The 24970-nt window shown below is 40.8% G+C and overlaps 1 protein-coding gene across 4 annotated transcripts in view; it reads right to left on the bottom strand.

Moving 5' to 3' along the window:
- Positions 1-24740, bottom strand: part of LOC115791085 (nucleolar and spindle-associated protein 1-like) — a 33068-nt gene extending 8328 nt beyond the window's left edge. The window contains exons 1-5 of one of the 4 annotated variants that reach the window (XM_030745180.1): positions 24557-24740; positions 24363-24428; positions 24069-24278; positions 23770-23932; positions 11555-11904 (exon numbers count right to left, since the gene is read on the bottom strand). In XM_030745180.1, the coding sequence (XP_030601040.1) occupies positions 11771-11904; positions 23770-23932; positions 24069-24278; positions 24363-24428; positions 24557-24631 (648 nt within the window). In that variant the 5' untranslated portion in view covers positions 24632-24740 and the 3' untranslated portion in view covers positions 11555-11770. Of the gene's footprint in view, positions 1-11554; positions 11905-22246; positions 23486-23769; positions 23933-24068; positions 24279-24362; positions 24429-24556 lie in introns of those variants that run through there. The other 3 variants (XM_030745177.1, XM_030745178.1, XM_030745181.1) reach the window with 3 other exon arrangements.
- Positions 24741-24970: the final 230 nt, after the last annotated feature.

The raw sequence follows: 24970 nt of genomic DNA, 5'->3' as shown, positions 1-24970 counted from the left end.
CAACACCGGAAACCTGAAAATCCCGCTGTCGCCGTGTTTTGTGTACATACAGCGCTCATACTGCATCCCTTTGTATGCTATGTCATTGCCCGTATCACCTTTCAGAACCAAGGGGGACCCCTTCCCCGGACAACTATCATTGTTTTCTGCAGTTTACTGCTTACGGTTTCCATTTTTGGAACAATCCTTCCACTTCTATGTTGAATTTATCTCTGGAGGCTTTGGCTGCTTTCAACACCTGCTGCGCGGCACTCATAGCTTGTTCCTGTCTATTATCGTCAGTAAAGTCATTCTGTGAATTGATGGCCTATTTTAGAGAATTCAAAGAGGCCTTTGAACTAGTTCACCAGACCGGAGGCCATATTGCTGCAGACCATGCAATGGTGCAGTGGTGTACAAGTGAACAAGAGTAGATGCCTCAGGCATTGACGGTCAGGCGACAGTGCTCAAATTACGTCGTTCTGACCGACATTTTCTAACTATTTCAAAAGTGTACATTAGCTGTTAACCCCCTCCCCCCTGTTGTATGGTTTGTACGCTTTGGAAAATGTTGATAATTGTGAATGATCCCTTAGGAGGGATCATTGTCGGGCAGGAAGAAGTGCGCATATGTGAAACAATATCAAGGAGATCTGACATGAAAATTATTTTGAATTCGGAGAACAGAACTGGGTGAAATGTGGAATTATATTTATGTCAAAAGTCATGAGACTTTTATTATTGCTTCCAGAGCAATGACTTGTTCTGACCATTGTAAATGGTAAATGGTCTAATTCTTATATACTCTACTTTGAGCAATCAAAGCACTTTATACAACATGCCTCATTCACCCATTCACACCCATTCGTACAAGCACTTCTTTCTATAGCTAAGTGCTTAAATGTCCCTTGCTTTCCTCACCCAGAGAAAGACAAGGACATGTAAGTACACACCCGAGGTACTGTTTACGTGAGAACGGTTACTTCGGTATATAAAACGGTATATTTTTTCCGTTTTTGTTTTTGAAAACAACGCTTGTTGACTGCAACATTTTAAAAATGATCGTCGTTCACACAGAACCCCAAGACTTTGAAAACATTGCGGGTTATCCTGTAAAAGAATGGCGAAATGCAACTTAAGTTTACCATTTTCACCTGAAAACATCCTCATGTAAACAGGCCCTGAATCATTAGTGACATTGTCATGATTGTGACATTCATGATTCACATAGTAATATTATAATTCTGTACTCAAAAGATTCTTAATTCTAGTAAACTAATTGATGATTAGGTTACTATGAGTGATGATGCAAACTCAGGAACTGCCCATTGGGTCATTGATGAGTTAGCTAACTGTACTCACTGACTCTGAATGCAACCAGCTTCTATGCACAATGAAAACATAAAGAGTAAGTGATCCACTTTCTGACTCGGCTGTGTAAAAGAGAACTCTATTTGAAAGAGATTAGTTATTCCCTGAGACAGATTTGTGCATGTTTTTGCAGGTTTTCATTTATTCAATTCAATTCAGTTTTATTTATATAGCGCCAAATCACAACAAACAGTTGCCTCAAGGCACTTTGTATTGCGGATAAAGACCCTACAATAATACAGAGAAAACCCAACAGTCAAAACGACCCCCTATGAGCAGCACTTGGCGATAGTGGGAAGAAAAACTCCCTTTTAACAGGAAGAAACCTCCAGCAGAACCAGGCTCAGGGAGGGGCAGTCATCTGCTGCGACTGGTGGTTATTCACACTGCAGTGGGAGCGATCCAATATGGCATCCAGCTTCCAGTTGTTTGTTCATGATATCTCAGGGGCCATTGAGCATTCTGTTTGGTTTATATTTCATGGGGGGTGACAGGGACCGGAGATGAAGCACTGCTTTCCGGTGTCCAGCAGACTGTACAAGAGGTGTACAAAATCTTGTTTGAGGGTCTCTGACTGTTGATTATTTAAGTAGTTAGTGCTGACATGGACAACTATTGCAGAGGCTTTGTGGTGGGTTTTCAACAGCTGCAGAGTGGTTGAAGTCATGTTCTTCACACAGGCACCAGGATAGCAGAAAGCAACGCCACACATTGGACCATAGAAGTGCCAACCATGAGAACTGTGGATAAACATAGGGCTGTGTAATTAGTCAAATTTTGATTTCGATTTTGGTGCCAAATTATCACAAAAACAGTGTAATCAACAAAAAAATTATTATTAAAATTATCTTGTCACATTACACTCTGCAAGTATACTCTTAGCCCTGATATATTCTGCAGCATTGAGTCTTTGCAGGGCTTACAACGTAACCTACATAAGTGGCCAGCAACATTGCCGGCATTTAGGCTTGTGCAGGTTCATTATCTGTTAATTACCATTAATTATCATGTGGGAAATTTACATTGTAACCTGACCTGCACCTCCCAAGAAATGTAACTATGTGTCAACGCAACCCGCAATGATTGTGATTCAGTTTTTTCTTATTGTGCTTTAATGATCTTTGGTGTTTAACATGCTAAATGAAGTGTGTAGAGTCTGAGGTGGAGCTCTGGGGTTTTCTGCAATTTCACTGAGCATTGCACAGTCTGACCTTGGTGCGAATTTTTGAGGATGTCCACTTCTGGGAAAATTGGCAGCTGACTTGTCTATTCTTCATAATCTCATTACCTTTCTTACTGCAGAATGATGGACTCCAAATTTTGTGGAAATGGCCTTATAATCCTTCCCAGATTGATGGGCAACGACATTTGCTTCTCTGACATCATTGCTGATGTCTTTCCTCCTTGGCATTGTGTTAAAACACATCTGAATCCTTAATCAAGTGCATTTGATTAGCAGCACCTGGCTTCTACTTAACCTCTTAATTCCTGTGGAATAAGGGTGTACTTAGTTTTTCACAGGACTGCATAGATTCACCTTATCACTGCACCCAGCCTCTCCAATCCTCTAACCAGGATCTCCTAACTGTCCTATTCTCTGTCATGGCTAACAGCCACAGGCAAAAGGAGGACCCAAATGCAAACCAGGACAAGACAGCTGGACGTAAGTGCACAAAGTTTATTTACAATGACAGAAAATCAAATCAAAATGTTAGGTGGGGAAAATCCCAGGGGAGGTCCAGGGCTCCTTCCACCAAGCGTGGAGGGAGCACACCGGTGGAGAGAGGGTGCCTCTCTGGATTGAGAGAAGGAGAAGTAAATGTTTGGCAGCGAGAAGTAGTGTTATACAGATTATTCCAGGAAGATGTAGAGGGTCTTACTTGTGCGCCGGTTTGTGAAATCCGTGGAAGGGAAATGTAGTTGCTGTGAAAGCCTTGAGGTTGTCCAGGAGGGCAGGCAGGCAAAAGGTAGGTAAGGCAGGTGGGAATATCCAAAGTACTGGCAAATGGAAGCAGAGTTGAACCTAGTAATATAAGTGCGGGACAAACACAGAGGCATGAGCGAAAGCGCAAAATCCATAAGAAGGCCTGGAGTTCCTACCCCACAATTGCAGACACTCTGGCAAAGACTGGGGCATCAGGCAGAGCCTTAAGTACAGCATTGATGGCCACCAAATGAGAAACAGGTGTGACTGCCCTGACCACCAGTCCCGCCCTCGAGGGGCGGAGGGACTCCATGCTGCCTGCCTCCTGGAGGAAAAGGAAAAGAGGGAGAGCACCACAGCAACAACACCACCACATCCTGACACACTCTCATTTTAAACCAGAGGCAATCGTGATATTGAGGTTATTGTGCCCAGATTAAGGATCGGCCTTTCATAGCCAATCAGGGCAGCTGAGTCTGTGATTTGCTTCACACGTGTACTGAAAACACATTTTATATTTCTCTTAATTTTTTCTCTTTAATTCCAGGCCATTGTCTACCTCTATAGGCGGGTATGGAATTGTGTATGTGGAAAGAATGTTAGATCGTCTGATTGATTGTGTGTTTTGTTATGTGACTGTTTGTGTCATGGTCCGGGGTTCGTTTGACCCTGTGTGTTTTGCTTTGGCTTTATTTTTGGGGATTTTCTTGTGTTGTGAGGTTGGCTATGTTTTGATTTTCTAGTTTCTTGTGTTTACCAGTTTTCTGTGTTATGTCTGCATCTGTTATGTTTGGTCACTTCCTGTTTTATTTTGGCAGTCCCATCTTCCCAGTGTTTTGTGTTGAGTTTTACTTCCTGTGTTATTAACTTCATTCATTTCACCTGTTGTGCCCAGATGTTACCACTCACCCCTTATTCCCAGTCTCAGTGTTGTTTAGTTCTTTGTTCGGGTCCTCGTCGTTTGTACACCTAGGTTGACGTCAGCTGTGTGTTTTGTGTTTTCAAGTTTCGAGTCTTCGTGTTTTCAGTTTTCGAGTTCTTGGTGTAGCTGGCTCCTGACCAGCCAGTTTTGAGTTTAAGCACTTTTCAATAAAAGCTAAGTCCAATTAAAGCTCTCGCCTTGCGTCCTGCATTGGGGTCCTCCCTGCCTTGCCTGCACCAGCTGTGACAGTTTGTTCATTACATGCATACTTATGTATGGCTCTTACTCAAGCTATGAAGCACTTTGTAACTCTGTGTTTTAAAAAGTGCTATATAAATAAAATTATTATTATTATTATTCTACAAGCTAATCAATCATAGATTGTACTTAAACTGCACAGAGTCTTGTGAAAACTTTCATTTTCAGAACTCTAAGTCATTTTCACTTTTGACTTGTAAATGAGGACTGTGTGTGCAGGTTAGGGAACATTATGGAGCTGTGGATCAACAGATCATCTCATCTCATCATGTATTTCTCCTTAAGTGGTAGTAAACATAGTCCACTAGTGCCACCTCAGTATGTCTCTGAGCTTATTAGTATTTCATGTTAGGCTTCATACTGCAGAACAAAGTTAACTCTGGGATATTATATTTCTACACTACGTGCCCTGATATTCTTCCTATTGCTATTCCAGTCTCAAAGGAAGAATGTCAGATTGTAAGAGAGGCAGCAATGAAAGAGGTGGACTGCCCCTTCTTCAATAATGAGATGTAACTGTTTGAACATATGAATGTTCAAGTTCCTTTTCGACTTACAGTGATTTTTCTGACACGTGGCATATCTCAGAGATGAATCTTCTCTCTGCTCCCCATAATGAGTCATTTCCTTTCAGCACAGCCAGAGGAGAGGAGGTGGAGCTCACAGAATGCAAATGAAAAGCACACACAAGTAATTTAGGTGAAGGTTCCTCTTTTGTTTATCTAAACATGTTGCACATACATTTTAAATGTTCTAGAAGTGGTTGTACCCTGCCTCACACCCTATGATAGCTGGGATAGGCTTCAGACTGTTCAACAGTCTTTGAATGAGGACACACTCATTCAAAGACTGTTGAACAGTTCCCGCTGTCAGGGAAAGCAGGAACTGTTCAACAGTCTTTGAATGAGGACACGCTCTGCCCAAAGAACAGCCCCCAGACCACAGTTGTAAATAAGAACATGTTCTTAATCTGTCTGCCTGGTTAAATAAAGGTTTAAATTAAAAACTGACTAAGGTTGAAGAAACTGAAAGTGTTCTACATAATCATTCAGCTTTCTTGCCTTTCCCAACCAATCTGGGCGATCAAACTATTTGGCCAATACCACGACAGCTGAAAACATTTTTACCAGACAGAGCTTACTCAAAATGCATTTTCAGTTTAGATTTTCAATTCAATTCAGTTCACTTCAGTTCAGTTCAATTCAATTTAATTAGCCCCAAATCACAACAGCAGTTGCCGCAAGGTACTTTATATTGTAAGGCAAAGACCATAGAATAATACAGCGAAAACCCCAACAATAAGACAACACCCTATGAGCTAGAACTTGGCAACTGTGGGAAGGAAAAACTCCCTTTTAACAGCAAGAAACCTCCAGCAGGACCAGGCTCAGGGAGGCGCAGTCATCTGTGATGACCGGTTGGGGGCAGGAGGGAAACAGGACAAAAAATGTGATGTGGAAGAGAGCCAGAGATTAATAATAACTAATAATTGAATTCAGAGTGGTGTATAAATGCAGAGAGTGAAAAAAGGTGAATGAAGAAAAAATACACAGTGTATCATGGGAACACCCCAGCAACCTATTGCAGCATAACTAAGAAATTGTTCAGGGTCACCTGATCCAGCTCTAACTATAAGTGTGATCAAAAAGGAAAGTTTTAAGCTTAATCTTAAAAATAGAGAGGGTGTCTGTGTCCCTAATCCAAACTGGGAGGAGGTTCCACTGAGGAGAGGCCTGAAAGCTGAAGGCTCTGCCTCCCATTCTACCTGTAAATACATTAGGAACCACAAGTAAGCCAGCACCCTGATAGTGAAGTGCACTATTGTGATGATATGGTAATATGAGGTCTTTTAGATAAGAATATTTTTCAAGGCCTTGTATGTGAGAAGAAGAATTTTTAATTCTATTCTGGATTTAACAGGGAGCCAGTGAAGTGAAGCCAAGATGGGAGAAATGTGCTCTCTCCTCCTAGTCCCTGTCAGTACTCTTGCTGCAGCATTGTGGATCAGTTTAAGACTTTTCAGGGAGCTGTTAGGACAGCCTGATAGCAATAAATTACAATAGTCCAGCCAAGTAATAAATGCATGAAACAGTTTTTCAGGATTACTCTGAGACAGGATGTTTCTAATTTTAGAGATGTTGTGCAAATGCAAGAAAGCGGTCCTACATATTTGTTTAATATGTGCATTGAACGACATATCCTGTTGAAAAATGACTCCAAGATTCCTCACAGTGTTACTAGAGGCCAAGGTAATGCCATCCAGTATAAGTATCTGGTTAGACACCATGTTTCTAAGATTTGTAGGGAGTACCCCAGTAACTTCAGTTTTATCTGAATTTAGAAGCAGGAAATTAGAGGTCATCCAAGCCTTTATGTCTTTAAGACATTCCTGCAGTTTAACTAATTGGTGTGCACCATCTGGCTTCATGGATAGATAAAGCTGGGTATCATCTGCATAGCAATGAAAATGTATGCAATGCTTTCTAAGAATACTGCCTAAGGGAAGTGTTGGAAAGGCAGTGAGTTGTAGCACTGAGAGACATTTAGAGGTATTAAGGTGTCGAGACACATCTAGTGGCAAACATGGGGAACTGCGTTTTTTAGGTCAGAACTGCACAACACTTCGATTAGTCTGACACGGAGCCAGCCATGTTAGCAGTGTAAGCAGCTCAAGTTGTGTGCATAGCTGACAAAACACCACACACACCCACACCTGCTCAACATACCAATGTACTTACAGCAAAAGGCTGCTGCATGTCATCTGTTCCTAATTAAAGAACCTAAAAGATCTTCGAGCATCCTGTCTGTGCTCCTTACCAGCACCCCCGAGGGGGATATTAGTATCAGAATCCTTACCTGTACAGTCTGAACCTAGAATTCATTGCTATCAAACAGGAAGTATGCATAATATAAATAAATTGGTCCTAGCACAGAACCATGTGGAACTCCATAATTAACCTTAGTGTCTGAAGATGACTCCCCATTTACATGAACAAATCTGAGTGTACTAGATATATGATTCAAGCCACTGCAGCACAGTACCTTTAATACCTATGGCATGCTCTAATCTCTGTAATAAAATATTATGGTCAACTGTATTGAACACTGCACTGAGGTCTAACAGGACAAGCACAGAGATGAGTCCACTCTCAGAGGCCATGAGAAGACCATGTGTAACCTTCACTAATGCTGTTTCTGTACTGTGATGAATTCTGAAACCTGACTGAAACTCTTCAAATAAACCGTTCCTCTGCAGATGATCAGTTAGCTGTTTTACAGCTACTCTTTCAAGAATCTTTGAGAGAAAAGGAAGGTTGGAGATTGGCCTATAATTGGATCAAATGATGACTTTTTCAGTAATGGTTTAATTACTGCCACCTCTAAGGCATATGGTATGTAGCCCATTAATAGAGATCTACTGATCATATTTAAGATTAAAGAATTAAATTATGATCAGACTTTTTTTGAGCAGTCTTGTAGGAATGGGGTCTAATAGACGTACTGATGGTTTGGAAACAAGTGTTTTGTAAACAAAGCTGTAACAGCCACAGGAGGAGTCACATTTAGGAACTCTATGATTTTTGCATATGACTGACTAGAACTTCTTATTCATTAAAAATGCATTTAAATCAAACAGTCATGCCAGGAAGTCCAGCAATAGCCCTTTAATCAGTGACTGTAAGAACAAAGAGTGTTACTCAGCACTGAGACTAATCCACTGAGTCTGGCACCTGGAACTCTTGTGTGCTTTTAATAATTGGAGGACTCTCAACATTAATAAAACTGCCCCTTAACTAATCAGTGAACTGCCTTTTTAATCAAAGAGTGTAGACCAAACACAAAGTATTGTTGTTAAATATTAAACATTTCTCAGGTAGCCAGGCAGGTTACTCTCCCCACTCTATTTCTACACCCCCCACATTGTTGTGCTGTGCTGAGGGGAGGCACACCTGCAATTTAACTGTGGGACAGCGTCTCCCTTAGCATGAAGTCACTCGGGCTTTGCCTCTCACGCCTCTCCTTTGTCTTCCCCACCATGTGATATCTGGCTGGCAGCAACTTGTTGAGATAGCCCAAGTAATTTGGATCAGATTTTGCAAGCTTGGAGGACAAAAAACACCTTACAAAATACACACAAGTGAGTATGTAAGCTTTTGAACAAATTTTAGTTTTCATTTGAGGTAAGACTGCTAAGCACTTGTTCTTGAGCCAGGTGTTCATAACTATAAAGTCCAGCTCGTGTGAAATACTTATTGTTTTGTTTGATCCCTTTTAGTTGCTGGATTTGGCTACGGGAGGATGAGCTACTGTAGTAGCAGTGAGGCTTCCCTGTTGGTGCCCCACCCCCTTCCATATTGCCTTTATTGTACAGCATTTGGGATGTGAAGCTGATCTGTAGTGTGTTTCTTTAATACCCCTTCGTTAGGCCCCTGGCTACTGGTAAGTCCATCCCAGCCTCTTTGACATTTTTTTTTCTTGATATTGATTCCAGAATACCATTAGGCCAATACACAGCTCCAGTCTATTTTTAATTGTGTTCTGAGTTTTAACCTTTTATCCCATAGTATTTATTTTCAATAGTGTTTTTTTTTTTTTAATCATTGAAACTATCTCTCTTACCAGGGTGTATTTTTGAACTTGTGTAGTTGTTTAAATATTCAATCTTTATATTTCCTAGGGGAGAAATTCCCTGACATTGCCGCAAGACATACAATAGTTACCCCCTAACTGTACTGTTACACATGTATATCACAGACATCAAATTATTATTAACAAATGATCAAGCAGGCCATTTAAATTCTAACATTTCTGAACAGTGATGGGATCCCAGTGAGCCCCATTTACAACCATCTTTTATCACACAACAAAAGCTCAGCTGTTGTCCTCATTTGCTTATGAAGAAAACAAAAGCTGTCCAGCCTCTTGTATCAATGGAGTTGAAAAAAAATGTCATTGCCATAATTTTTTTCTGATGATACTATAATATAATTTAAGAGCTGACTTTAAAATGACTTTCATTTGAGAAGCTTTGCAGTTCTGACATTATTCTCTAACTAGCCTAAGGTCATCACACTCAGGTTGAGGCACTGCTGGTGTGTAATTACAGCTCTGACAGATTCTCCCCTCATTCTTTTATATTTTTTAAATGAGGTTTTGATAAAATAAGAAAAATTTTGAGACAGTGAAGCTTCCTGTGATGAAGTAGGAAATGCATGAAGCATTAGGTCAGCAGTGTTCTTGTTTATGTCTCTGACTCACTTTATTTCTCTTTGTTTCTGACTCCCTCTCAGGCTCATTCTCTCTACAACTTGCAGTTCAACTTTAGGCTTTACTCTGATTTGCATCTCATAAATGCACAAAAAGTGAGTCAGCACTCCTACTGCAGAGAAACACACATACATCAGTGAGTGGTAAGATCTCAGCCTGTTAAGTTCTATGAATAATTAAGACACCACCATATTTTATGTTGGTTCACTCTCAGGGGAAATCAGTGGATTGGACGGCACTCACTCTTATTCTGCAACTCAACTTCATTTTTCTTTCTCTTTAGTTCAACTCCTAAACTCATACAGGATTTTTTTTTCTTTTCAGAGCAACACAGTCTTGGTTTGAGTTGAAATATAACTCAAAAATTTTGATTTTGTTACATTTTGAGTTTCTATTACTTGATAAACTGCCAGTGTGCTTTATTAAGGCACACTGGGTTAAAGGTCACTTTTAAGGCTGACTTATTATGCTCATTTCCAAACTCCATATTTTCATTCTTGGACTCTTCTGGAATGGCCTTACATGATGCATTGTTCAAAATAACTCTTTCATCCAACTATTGTCTGATTTGCTGCCCCTTGCCCTTTGCCCCTTGTGAACCACAAGTAAAATCATGACTACACTTCTCCTCCTGATCTTGTGTAATGTTTAGGCCTTGCCTTCAGTTGCCCCTTGACCCACAGTTTTCCTACAACTAAGAATTGCTGCAATGTCTGTATGTGGAAGCCAGAGGTACTCATAACAAATTATTGATGCTTTTAATTAAAGAGTGTTAAAATTACTATATTCATTTTTTTAAATACAAAACAGCAAGGCCAGTTTATTCTTAAACACGTGTCCTTTATTGAGTAACATAAAAGAGATGTAGGAGAGCAATGTTGTATGTAGATGAATAACTTCAAGTGAGGGCGACACAGGGGATTACTTGTTTTGTTGCTGGCTCTTCTACAGATTTACACCATGGGTTGAAAAGCTCCTTTGAGGAGTAACTTCTGTTTCTTGTGCAGCAAGGCACAGATATATGCCAAGACCCTTACGATGTCCCTAAGAAGCAAACTGAGCCGGTGATTCAGACTTGGAACATCACTAAATCCCAGGACATTCACACAGGTTCACACATAACATCAGACAAGTCAACTCTGTAGGTTAATACTATATGGTGATGTAGCAGATGCCACACCAGAATATTCATCTGGGAAGAAAGTTCTCCAAACTACAAAAAACAAAACAAAACCAAGTGACTGACCAACAAACCTAAAAGCCTAAACAAAAGTAAGAAGAGCGCTACTGGTGTCCCTCAAACCACCAGCACTCATGGAGGGGAACAGTGGCAAAAAAAAAAAAAAAAAAGGAAAAATTATGGCTTAAAATATCCATGTCCAGTCACTCAAGGTTGATTTGAAAAAGTACTTTTACTGTACTTACTTTTGCAAAGCCATTTTTGGATCATAATTTTTCTTTTTTTAAACCAAAAAGTGTTTTTAAGGTATGGTGATTGGTGCACCTGCAGAAACTCAGGAATACAAAATCACAATACATACAAATGTACGAGTTGAGACATAAGTTAGCCTGCCATGGTCCCGGGCTCTGGGTCGTAGGTTTTTTGATTGAAGTTTTGTTATTTACTGTTCTATTTGGTTCCTAGTTGGTTATTGTTTCTTTTGATTTCTATATTCCTTCATCATATCTTGAGCTTTTAGTTTTTAGTTTCAGTTTATTTCCATTTGTATTCTGGTCAGGGTTTGAGTTTTTTTCTTTTTTAGTATAGTTGCTTATGTCATTTTCCTAGCTTCCCTGCATGTTCCTCTATGTCATGTTTTAGTGTGTTTGTCTCTGTGTTTAGTTAATTCCTGTATTATTTTGGTAGCCTTTTTTCTCTTGTACTTTATCCTTAGTTTTACTTTCTTTGTCTAATTATCTAAGATTAGTCTCACCTGTCCCTCATCACCCAGCTGTCTCAACTCCCCCTGATTATTGTTGTTTGTTGAGTCATCTGTGTAGTTCCCTTATGTCACCCTGTGTATCAGATTTATTTTCTTTATTCCTTGTTATCTTTCTGGACTCCGTTTCCCTTGCTGTTGTGAACTTCTGTTATTTCTTGGACTTTCAATCAGCATTAAATGCTTGCCTTTGGTTGAAAGCTCTGCCTCCAGCTTCTTGCCCTTTGTGTCTGTGACAGAACCTACATTAAAAAGAGAGTGAAACACAGAGTTGGCTCAAAGGATTATATTTATAGTCAAGCATTAAGCAAAAACTTTGCACACATTCACTGAAATTAATCTGTCACAATATAAACTGCTCAAGTGTGATGTTTTTTTTTAGCTAGTGTTTTGACTGACCTACTCCCTGACTGGTGAATGTCACTAATTTTGCACCAATCAGCTGCATCGCTGGCAGGAGTCTGTCTTCTAAACATAATTTTTTCTTCACCAGGTGACTTGTCTAAATCTGTCTGTAATGAAGCCGGTGGAAGTTCTCTTCCCCTCTTCCTATTTAGAGCATGTACCATCCATGTACCATGGACACTCAAGTGAATAAGACAATGTAGACCACACACAAAATGCCTTTCTCCACCACTCACATCACTATTAGGTAGGGTGGCAAGTACAACACTGCCACAGTCATACCCATCAGTAAATCTCTGGCTCATATGTTCAATCATATTGATGGCATTTATTAGAAACCTCACTATTTACCCACAAGCTCCAGGGACAATAAGCAGCTGCCCTGATGAAGTTTCTTTAGACTTTCAACACAAAGTCATCCTTTGTTTCATAACCGTGGAAGATAAAAGCCAATACATTCATGGTCTCTATCAACCAACAGCCATAATGAGCTTTTGTGTATATATCAACAGTGTGAAACTGTTGCGCTTATGCTCATTTCCAAGTACAAAATGTAACATGTGGTTAATGTCTTTTAGTGCTTTCTTTTCTTAACATAGGCTGCAGAGTCAGAGGCTCACTAAAGGGAAGCATTTTCACAGGAAGCAAAATTTCACCCGCGCAAATCTAACCTGCTTCCTCAAATTTCTTTATAGCTCAGCCAATCAGTTCAATAACACTGCCAGCTCCTCTATGTGTATGCAAATATGTCACTGAGTGTTTACCACAAGGGCTAAGCTTTACATATTAGTACTGATATGATACTCAGCATTCTTTATAGCCGTGCCAACCGCTGGCTAGAACAGAGCCAACATGTCTGCGTCTGTGTAAATCTTATCACCGTTTGCCATAGCGCCAAACGTAGCACATTAGAATTGATGCTCTACAATAACGGCATTCATTGCTGTGGTGGTTTCAAATACTGCAAATCAGAGAACAGAGGGAGCGTGGCAGAACAAGAAGCAGAAGATAAAAGAATATAGAGAGATGAAGGTGGTAATCAGTTCAGAAGGTAACTGTCATGCCCTGTGGGTTCTGGTATGTGAGGGCGGTCCCTCCATGGAGCTGCTCCACACCTGTTCTCCATTGAGGCAATCAGCACAGCCTTCTTAAGATGACAGCAGACCTCGACTCATCGCTGGATCATTGACAACTTTTCAGTTAGTGTCGGCCTCAATCCTGTGACTTGCTTTCATGTGTGATTCTCGTGACTTACCTGCTCTGCGTTGTCTCTCCCAGATCCTCGTGTCCGTTCCAGCCCGCTTGCTCGGAAGCCTTCTGGTCCTGTCACTGCCTCCCACACCGTGCCTGCTGCGGCAGTTGGAACTCACCTGTTCGCTCACTCACCTGCCCTTCCTGCCCTCCTCTCTCTGGATTCCTTCCAGCACCTCGGACCTCACCTCCCGCTCTCAGCTGCCGCTCCCCCCTCATTCCCTGGACATTCCTGCGCTCACGTTTCTCACAGTTCACTGTAAATAAACTTACACCTTTTCTCATCAGCAACTGCCTGTGTGTCCTCTCCTTCCTCGTGCCGTGACAGTAACAAGGATATTAGAAAACAGGAAAAACCAGAAGAATAAGGAAGGGTGGTCCAACAGGAAGACATCATGTTAGAATTAATATATGAATTAAAATAAGGGCGATAGGTGAGAGTGAAAGGTAGTGCTGAGCTAAAATAAGAGCTCAGTCTCATCATTCTGTCTTCAGTGAGAGTCACACGGCATCATCCACTGTGCCAGGTGGGAAAGACTAAAATTTTTAGTTTGGCAAAATTAGGCCTTTAAACCTTTGCAACAATATTCAACTGCCATTGTCCAAAAATTTAATAAATAATAAAGCTCAAGACTGTCCTTCAGCAGATAACAACCAGACAGGTCTTGTGTGTCGGCTGTTAGTTATATTCTCCTTTAAAGTGGTGAGAAACTGGCATCCTAAAAACAGGCATAATGGAGATTTGTAATTTAATCCAAATTATGATCTTTACCGATCACAACCAATTTGTTTGTTGTTTCCAAACCAAGCCAAACCGAGTGAAGCATTTGTGTTATTTTAGATAGGAGTTGAACTCCAGTCATCTGTTCAGTAGATGGTTGCATTTGTGCCAATTTCATCCCTCTTGCTTTCTAATGCAGAGCTTGGTATTAGGCATTTCATAAAGAAAAACAATTTGTTTAACTGTACTAAATATAATGTGTCAAAATGTTTCAGATATGCTTGGCTACTGTTTTATTTTTGATTTTTTTATTAATATCACTCCCTGGAAGTCCATTTATCCTCTTTCCGCTTTGTGTGTGTGCTGGGTTTCCTCCAGTTTATGGCAGTGTTTTAATTTGATTTACATTCAAGGCAAGTGGGAAACTTTGCTTGACTTTAAAAAAATCTTAGCTTAAATGTATTTCCTCATTTGAGAAACTAAAGGTAAATAACAGCTCATCAGTTTCAAATGATTTCACTTCAGCAGCAGAACTACACCAAGCAACATCCTACAGCGCACAGTGCTCTCACTGTGTTCATGTTTAGCTCTGTTGTCCAATTTAGTTTCAGGATCAGCGTGTCAACCTCAGGAAGCCTGGTTTTCTATACTACAAAAAAACCTTCGACAGAGGCACGAGGTGTAAAGATTAATACAAGTTAAGCAGAGTTCTACCCCTTCAACAGTGCGTCAGTCTGGAAATTAGAAGTTACAATTTTCAGCAACATTTTATGCAGAGCCTCATTGTGAATTAGGAATCAGGAGTTTTGTGTTGTTTTTTTTGTTAGTGTTGCTCAAAGACACTCGGCAGGTACATGACTGACACTGAGATGTGCTGCACACAGGAAGTTCTTTTTACCCACTATCCTGCCTCCTGTGCTCGTTTCATTTCAGAACTGAGCTGTAAAAGTGTCAACCTTTAGAAAAATATCCTGCCATCTCTCACAAATAACTGCAGGCAAGGAAGCAGAGCACAATAGGCCTGTCTGTTAAAGTTAAATCATTTTACAGTAATAATCATGACATTTTTCCCTGTTTTCTCTACTCTGATACCAACTAGTTTAACATAATAATGATTAAACATGAAAGCTTTAACACCGTATCCACTAAACATCAGGCTTGTGAAAGGACTTTGAATTTAAAGACACTGAGATTCAAAAAGTCAGGTACTTTCTGCATGAGGACCGATAGGAGATCAGAGCATTGCACACATAAACCTAAACTTTGGTGACAAATCCAAGGGCAAGCTTGCCAGACTATTTAAAGGATACACTATTCTATCTGTACTACTTGAATGACAAAAGGTAGAATTAAAGTAATCAAACAGGAACTCAAATTCATATTCTTTTCTTCAGATCTAAGACCTTTAGTCCTATTTTCTTCTCTGCCACATCCTTGAACTCATCCTTCAACATTTTTTGGATCATCTTCCAGCTAACACAGGGAGGAAAACCCAATCAGATGTTGAACCGCTTCATCTGTCTCCTTTGAACATGAAGGTTCTCCTCTAAGCTCTTTCTCAAAGTCTGTACTCATCTGTAAATTCTTCATATGAGACGAATTTCACCCGTTTGAGTGATAAAATGTGTTTAAACCAGACTAGACTGTGTAGTATATCCAGGGAATGCAGCTGGAGAGTAGCTGGTGGCTAAATCTGTTACAGGGAAGTGCAGATACTTTTTTCACAGCCTCTCACCTGAATTCCATCACATTCATGCTCATTATTCATATAGCCATTCTGCCTTGTAGAGAGATTGGAATAATAACACTAAACCCAACATGTTGTCCAGCACCAATGCTGACGCCTGCTAAGCGAGGTTTTGTAGTTTGAGGGCGATCTCAGTTAGAGGAAGCAGACAACAAAGAGGGGAGCTCAGGGACCTTTGGCTGCCACAGAGGAGATCAAACAGACAGCAGTCCTGGCACCTCGAGAGCTGGGAATACATGAATACGTATACTGGTTGTGGAGCGATGGATGAAAGGGTGGGAGGGAGTGGGTTTGGAAATGTATGGACAGATGCATCTCTAATGACCAGCCCTTATCAGGATAAGCTGCGTTGCCATGCTACTAAAAAGATCTGCTAACAAAAAAGAGCAGATACTACAATGTTAAACTGGATCGGTCACATGGGATAAGTCTTGACCCGCATACTAATCAAGGCCCTGCAACAGGGACCTAAGACATCATGTGGCTGCGTTCATGGCAAACATTTGTGCTCCCGCCATCTGAGAGGCTACATTTGTATTAACATGTTGCTCTGAATTCATTGCTTTACTACTTATGTGATACAGTAATGTGCTGTCACTGGAGCAGATTTTGTTTATTTGTTTGTTTTGTTTTAAACCCGGTTCAAGCAATTAAACCATAACCTGAATCTAAGAAAAAACGTTTTTTGGGGGGAGTCAGGAGTGACCATATTTATAGTTCTTAGCCAAGGCAAGTGAGCTTTGTTAATAAGGTGCATCCACAGGCTATATGAGTGCATTATCTGCTAATTAGTGCAAAATAACATTCAAATAAAATACTAGAATTTCACTTACCAAAACTGGAGCACAAACTTTTTGGATGTGCTATTAAAACAAGTTGCATTATTTAATTAGTCTAAAGAGATTAATTAAAATCCCAGTACAACAGCACGAACACAGCAGTGAGGTCCAGTCATGATTGACATTAACTGAGGTGAAGTCCAGCAGATAGCTAGCAGCTCTGGTCAGTCAAAGCAACTATGCCCTTAACTTGAAGCCTTTAACATTTAAACAGGGACGTTAAGCATTTGTTATGAAGCTGTCAATTTGCTATACAGTGAAAGCTGTAAGTATGTTGAAGTCTGCTGTAAAGTTGGGCTTTTTAACATGGTTGTTGATGGGAGCTGACTCTAAAGCATATTCACCGCCTGTGGTTGGCCTCCATGGAACGTTTCCGCTTTATAACGACTCTAAATTTTTTATTGACTCATTCTTCTGGATGCTGGAGCCAATCAGCATCTACTAGTCCTAATCTCTGCTACTGAGAGTCACTGAAACAGGCCTCTTCACTGTGCACTGTTGGTGCCTATTGCAGGATTATTTATGGATTATCTGGTTAGAATTATGGCTTGGTATGTGGTGTAGGCCATCCAAGGAGTTTGTGCTTCAGTTTTAGTGAGGGAAATCACAATGCTTTATTTAGTTATTTAGCAGATATTTGTGTCTGTGCAGTTATAAACGGAGCTTGCTAACCAAGCTAGCTACTATTAGCTGATAACTTGGCACATCCTTTTGTTCAGATATGGTCATTTCTGCCTCCAAAGCTCCAACATGGTGGCGGCCAAAATGCTATGCGCAAATCTTCAAAATACAGAGACTAAACCAGTGGTCATGTCCATCTTTCACTCTCTCTGTGGCTACTGTCGACATTCCCTACAGAGGAAAACAATACATTCATCAAAATAACACAACTGCCCTCATTTGGCAAACCCCACATTAATTTTAATGTTGTCAAATATATTTGTGCAGCTGTATTTCACGGAAACATGATGCAGCCTGTATATGTTACATGATGTTGCTGCTGCTGGTGACTGTTAGCCTCAAAGTATGTCATTGGTTGTCATGTCCTGGGCCGTTGGCCCAGCGTTTTGTGTTAGTTTATTTCCTGAGTGTGTCCTCCCAGTAGGTTGATGTCTTGTGTTTCCTAGTGTTGTGATATGTCTGCGTCTCTGTCCTGAGTCTGTGCCTGTTCCCCGTGTTTAGTCAGTATGTTCCTTGGTTTGTCACTTCCTGTTTATTTTGACAGTCTGGTTTTCCTGTGCTTTGTGTTCAGCTTTGCTTCCCCTGTGTAATTAGTTTCATTTGCCTCACCTGTTGTTCCCTGCTGTTTCCTCTTGCCCTGATTACCCAGTGTGTATTTAAGCCCTCAGTTTCCATGTGTTCCTTGTCGCGTCGTTGACGTTGTGTGCCCGTGTGTTCCTGTGTTCCCTGTGCCTGCCCTCCGTCTCCCTTCCGAGGTTTTTTTTGGTATTTGTGTTCCCCCCTTACCTGAATAAACGCCCTTTTAAGTTATGTTTACCTCTGGAGTCCTGCGTTTTTGCCCTTCCTCGCCCGTTTCCTCCCCGGCCATGTCATTGGTAATGTCAACCTAAGGCTGCACCTGCCTCCTCTCTGTATGCACAATGACTGCGCCTCTCATGCACACACGGGCACAGTAGGAATGCAAATGAAGAATACTCATTTACACAAACCTGCATTCCTTTGTATTCCAAATATTTGCCATACACACACAATAATGTGTGCAGACACACACAGGAAGCAAGAGTCATATTTCTGGTGAGACACACAGGAAAAATACACACACACTGAGACACACATAAACAGCCTGAGAATCACATGTTGAAGTCAGAGCAGCCGAGGTGTAAATGCAGCCTCACACTCTAAAGAAGACCTTTCTCTGATATCACACTGAATAATTTATACAGCAGAGGCGAGGTGAAAGTGTGCATGCGAGTGTGCGTTTGTGTTCTCGTGCCACTCAGTGGGACAGCAGGTATGAGTCCTAGTAGTCTATCCATGATTCATGTGCTGCATCCTGACATGCAAACAGGAGGGGGGGCAGAGAGAGAAAGATGACATCCTCCCAAAAGTGTTCATACTCATTTTGTGAGGCAGAGCAAATATGGAGGGAGACTTTAAACAGGGTCTCCATAAGACGATTGCTGAAGTGAATTGGTGCTGTAACAGCTACATAAATAAAGCTGAATTGAACGGCATCCAGAGAGAATCAGTGAAACAGGGTTTCCAGGTTTTGTGTGACTGCACCAATCTAATAGCCAATCAAAGTTAGCCCCCAAATTCCCAGAGTTGATATCTCAAGGCATCAAAGCGAGTCATGTGTGGTTTGGCCCTGAAACTGTGGCCCAGGAAACATCTAGACATCTTACAGAGACTAAGACACTGCTTCACTTACCAAAATGGAAGCTCATGTGATAAATCTCTGTGATCAACAGGTTTTACATAATCTCTGCAAATTCAGCCAACTACTACGAGTCAACACTTCCTGGCTAATTCTACCAAATCAAAACTATAAATCAGAGAGTAACAGCCTGAACACTGATGTTACTGAATCTGCGCAAACACACACCAACATGATCAAGTGAAACTCACAAGTTTTGGTGCAAAAAACCAAAAATGAAGCACCCACTGTGATCGTCACCCACAGACAGAAAAGCACTGACAGATGATTTCTCAGAGTGGGAAGAGTTAATGCAATGAACATTTGACAGGTGTGTGAGGGAGGTTCAGCTGAATTTCCTGTTCTTGACTCACCCTGATGCGTGCTGCCGTAGGCGACCACTCCTGATGCTGAGGTGTCCTTGAGCAAAACTCTAAACCTCCCGAGAGGTGAAAAGGGAAGAATAAAGAGCGAGGGAAGGATTCAGAGCGGGGTTTCTCCTGAGATTTGTCTGACATTAAAAAAAAACAACAATTTTATCTTTCACCTCTTGAGTCTGTCACAGCTTTTTTGTCAGTTGCTGTGGATGTGTGTGTGTTTTCTTACATCGATGTGTCTGTGTGTGTGTTTGTGTGTGCAGCCTGTGGCAAGGGTAGAGCTTACACTGAATATTTAGTGGTTTCTCTAAATAACACAGAGAGAGCTTAATATGCCTTCTGTGCATGTGTTTGTGAGACAGTACAATATATTAATGCTCAGGAGATACCTGGGCTTCCACCTCGACTAGTCAATCACACGCCTGTGTGTCGCGGCCTGCACAGTGTTATGGAACTGAGATCTTGCTTTATTTTTAAGCGGATTTAATAAGGCAAGCTGGAACAGAACACACTTATCTAGAGCAGCAGTCTGGGGACAGACGCAGGCTTACAGAATATATTAGGAGGTGTCATTTGCACAGAGTCGTGTGGAGTGGTTTGTCCACCAGCTTCATTACAGTCCTTGTAATCTATTAGTGTTGTCTAACAAAAAATAATGAGGACTCACCTTACCTCAAAGTCCTTCTAGAAGCAAATAGAAGCAAACTCCTGTCAAAATGAATGAGGAGCTGTAATTTTTAGTGGTTTTCAGTGGTTACTGAATTGGCAGTCAAACCCAGTGCATCAGTAGTTTGCCGACTTTGACCCAAAATAAGGTTTAATACACTTTTTTCCCCTTGTAAGTTATGCTTGTACAGTGTGTGCATACAGCTTCACGACATCGCACACCTTCACTCCTGAATGACACGAACAGCATCTCGACTCATCCTACCAGAGCGCTGAACAAATGGTGACTCACATTATGGAAATGGCAAACCAAGAAAACTGTTTTCTTAAAACCACACTTACCTCCTTTTTTATTGCAATAATGAGTACAGAGCTGCATCTGTCCCCAGTGCATCTCTGTTGTGCACCTGCTTGTTGCACTGATGCAATATAATCTCTCCAGAAAGCAAGCTTTCTCCCATATTAGCTTCTCACACTGACTCCTTGTTACATCCAGATCCATTTATTTTAAAATCAGTTCTAAAGAGCAGAGCCTTCAGCTATCAGGCCCTCCACCCCTGTGGAACAAGCTCCCAGTTTGGATTCAGTAGACTTAAACATCGGGCTTCCTTTTTTTTTTTTTCTTTTTACCTTTTCAGGCATTCCTCTTTGTCCCTTGGGTTGAATGCATTACCTTAATTATGTGTGTGCCTCAAACAAGGTAGTAACAAATGTGCTGCTTGTCCTATATGTGAGCCCATGACCTGTGGCAACCTCTGCGAGAATCAGACCACTAGACCATATTTTGTGCCAGCTGTGCTGCACAAAGAACTGAGAAAACAGTAATTTACTTAAACAGTTAAATGTAGCTACTGTAAAAATGTGCCTAAACAGGACAGAATAATGAGGACTGTGGTGTTTGGGGCGATCTTGTACTGAAGCAAACCAAAAAACCTAAAAGAGTTCATTAGAGGGACAGAGAGAGAGTGAGACGGCTTAAAATGCCTGTATTGCACTTTGCATGACAGATGATGCAAACAAGCATCACAACTATGCCTACCAACTACCTGGAAAAGACAGCAAATCAGAACAGGCAGGTGGACAGAGTGGGGATTAAAATATATATTTTAAACTTCAGACAGCTAAGGCCGAGACATCAAATTAGTCCCTGGTGTTATAAGCCACAGTCCTCAAAAGCCTGATTCCCACAGTTTCCAGATGGCATATTTCTGTGAGGAATTTCTCTGCCCTCGGGTTTGTAACAAGTCTTGGATTTTAAATATGTGCCAAGATAACTTCTATGACATCATCATGGTTATAATTCCCAAGTCTGATAAACCTCCTTCAGAAGAATAAAGTGGTATTTACATGCTGTGTAAACTGACACTGACATGTCCCCAGTGATCCCAGTTTAATGTGAAAACCATAAACAGATGATAGTAGCATATATTTTTAACATATTCTGTATTCCAAGATATACCAGAGCAGATTATTCCATGGTTTGATTTGATGCATCTTTGAAAAGGGATAACATTTCTGCATTATTTAAAGGGAATAAGACATGTTGGCTGAGTGAGATCCTTCATTCTTCCTCCTGTTTGTTCCCCGTAGCTGAAATTAACAATTCAGTGTCTAAAAAAAAAAACAAATGAACGACCAAATCCAGTCTGAGAGAGTCTCTCCGGCTGCCAGCATCCCTGAGTCAGGCAGGATTTTTACACCCACGTTTCCAAGCTTTTGCTCTTTTGAGGGGCAGACCAGGTTTAATGCAACACCCAGTGAATTTTGTTTAGAATTATGCTCTCGTATCTCATAAATATGGCAATAAATCAGTCGTGCTTTGCTGCAGTGTACCCAGGGTTCTGAAATTTCAATTTATTAGGTTTACAAATCAGGTCAGTGCTCAGCTGAGGTGAGAGCAGAAGCTTACCAACCAGAACGCTGCAGGTTCTGCTCAGTGAGAATCTGCTGTGGGATGAGATTCGTTTTATAAACAGAGTTTCCCTTTTGATTTCATTTCAATGCACAATTGTACACTGGCAAAACTGAGCATGTCATGAGATGCTTCACACTGATGCTCTTTACAGTATCTTCCTCCCGTGTTGCTTGTGAACTGTCAAAAGAGCTCTGTCTGCCTGAAGCATGTAGATGCTTTTAAATCACCTCCACAACTCCACTAGTTCACACTGTACTTTATTATATTGATCCTTGATTAACACAGAGGTTCCCAGACAAAAAGCATTTGAAGTGATAATAGATGACAGCTTATGAGCACTTTAACAACTTAACCACACAGAGTATAGCAACCTCATCTTTACATCTGTGGGATGTTCAAATTAAGCTCTTCAAAGTTGTGGCCATTTTTCCCAGCAGTTTATCTGATGCCACTATGAGTTTTTCTAGCTGTCAGAAACCCACCCACTCAACTTAAATGGACTGAAGCCACTGCGCAGCTCAGTGGACACATGGTGATGCAAGAAGTGAAAGGCTGGCTCCAGCCTCACAATCAAGTGAATTACACAGAAGGGAGGAGCAACAGAAAGTTGAGCTCAGACCTGCATTCGCTGTCACTGGCATTGCAGACATTTCTGGTACATATGAATGGTGGAGGAGGAGAAATGTCAGCAGTCTGGAGATATTTTAAGAACCATTATTTAAGATGATGTTCCCTGATGCAGTCAGGCAGGTTCTCTTTTGTCCTCCCCCTGAAATGCTTCTTAACTGCATATTGTCCTTCTTTAAGATTAGTTGTTTTGAAGGTTAGTTTTCTCATGCATCTTACTGTGTTTTTATTTCCTGCTTTCACTTCCCGTCTCTTATCTTTCTCATTGGTGTGTAGTTAGCATGGAAGTCTTCTCTCTGTCTTCATTCCTTGGTTTCTTCACGTATTTTGGACTTCAGTTATTTCACTTTTTTCCTTCCACTGCAGCGCCTTTTGTTGACCACAAGAGTTCTGAATACAGGTCCCTTTTACTACCTGATGTCCACTTAAAAGGGCAAACCCAATTAAATATCTCAACTCTGCTTCTACTCATTACAGCATCTCATTACAGCATCATTACAGCATTACATTTTGATTAATCTCAGAGTTTAGCATATTTTGAAGCCAAAATCTCTTATATACAAAAGCAACATCTCATTTAGCCCTGTGAGGTCATCATGAGCGATAATCCCAATCTTAACCCTAAAAACAGGAAATGGTTTTTGATACGTGTCAGAATGGTTATATTTGCCAAGACGTGTGCAGACAACTGTAAAAAAAAAAAAAAAAATTCATAGCAGAGGGTTAAACAAGATGCTGACAAAGTGAAAGGGTATCCATTTACATATTTCCAGCTTTAGAGCACTGCTGCCCTGTGGATGGAGGCTGCAGAGCAAAGATGGATGTAGTTTCTGGGTTGAGCCACTGTGAAGGCTCTTTGGGCCTGCATTCTGCTGACTGGCCATCAGCAGCGACTCCTCTGGTTGTAAAAAAAAGATGTGCTGTTGTATGGGAGTTTTCAGAAAAACAGCCCTTGGCTCCCATGCTCTACACTGATAAAAATATCCTGCCCTATCTACATAATAAAATTAAGGCAACTATTTGCATAATTTATTTATGTTGATCAAGCAAGACTGTTCTGTGTTTAAAGTACTTACTCATTTCTTATTTCTTTACATGAAATATAAAATCCAAGTAAAGTGAACTTAATTTTGTCAAGTAGATTAAAGAAGTTATAAGTGTGTATCAACTTTTATTACTGACCTGCTTCAGCAGCCACAGGTGCTTCATCCTTAATGTTAGTGGTCTGGAGTTTTTTTGGAGGTTCCTCTGCTGTTTTGTCTGTATCTTTGGCAGAGGACACCTTTCTCTTCTTAGAACCCCTAGCACTGCAGGGTGCACTAGATGCACCTATTTCAGTGTCACCCTTAAAAGGAAAAACAAGCACTTAAGTCTAAACCTCCAGAATGCAAAGAACTGACACTGCAACAAAGCAACCCTGTACACAGACATAGCAGTAATTTGTGGTGCATTTGTGTTGAGTGCGGTGTAATATATAATACCTTTGCAGCATTAGGAGGTATCTCGGCATCACCCTTAGTCAGTGTTGCAGTATCAGAGATCTTTCTCTTGGTACCGTTTCTTTTCCCTCGACGTGTGTTCACAAAGCCAGCAGTGTTGGAAACGTCTTCTTTGCAAGATGAATCCTGACCATCCTCAGATTTCTCCTGAGCTTCATTTTCATTTTTTAGGGCATTATCAATGTCTCGCCTCTGGAAGAGCCATTCACTGATTAGCGCTGTACACATGACATACTGTCAACAAAGCCAATACATTAAAAAACAGCAGTAAGTTACCTGCTCCTCCGATTCTTTTTTTTCTTGCTGATAATGCTGCTTTATGGCTTTCAGAAGTTTGTCGGCCTAATGTTGAGGGGAAAAAAAATGCGTTTGAATGTAGTCTGCCCAACGCACGTTGAACTAAGACAACAGCTACTTAACGTTATGGAAACACAAAGGAGAAGTTATTTTAAAAAGTACCGCGCTCTTACCTTCATGTTCGCCTTGAGCCCGAGCTCCTTAGCGAGACATCGCAATTCTGCATATTTCATGGAGTCCAAATCCATGTTGGTGTGTGAATGTTTATTTCGCTTTTTGAACAAAAATCCGCGCACAAGTCCGTGTTTCTCCTCACCGTAAGCTGCGTCGGTTAAAACGCCCTCCGATTCAAAACACAAAAGCGGGACACATTTGATTGGCTCCTCACTTTAACCGGATATGCCTCGCAGCCACAAAAAAAAATGCAGAAAAAATACATCTTTTTTCTGCATTTTTTTTTTTCCACCTACGGTTGATTTTTTTTTTTTTTTCTTTTTGATAAAATATTAATTTTCATTAGCATAATAATTTTGTTGTTAAATGTGTACATAAGTGTTATTTGGCAGTTTGTAAATATCTTACTGTAG

This window comes from Archocentrus centrarchus, chromosome 13, assembly GCF_007364275.1.
Source record: "Archocentrus centrarchus isolate MPI-CPG fArcCen1 chromosome 13, fArcCen1, whole genome shotgun sequence".
Taxonomy (NCBI): domain Eukaryota; kingdom Metazoa; phylum Chordata; class Actinopteri; order Cichliformes; family Cichlidae; genus Archocentrus; species Archocentrus centrarchus.
This window is presented reverse-complemented; position numbering and strand designations above follow the sequence as displayed.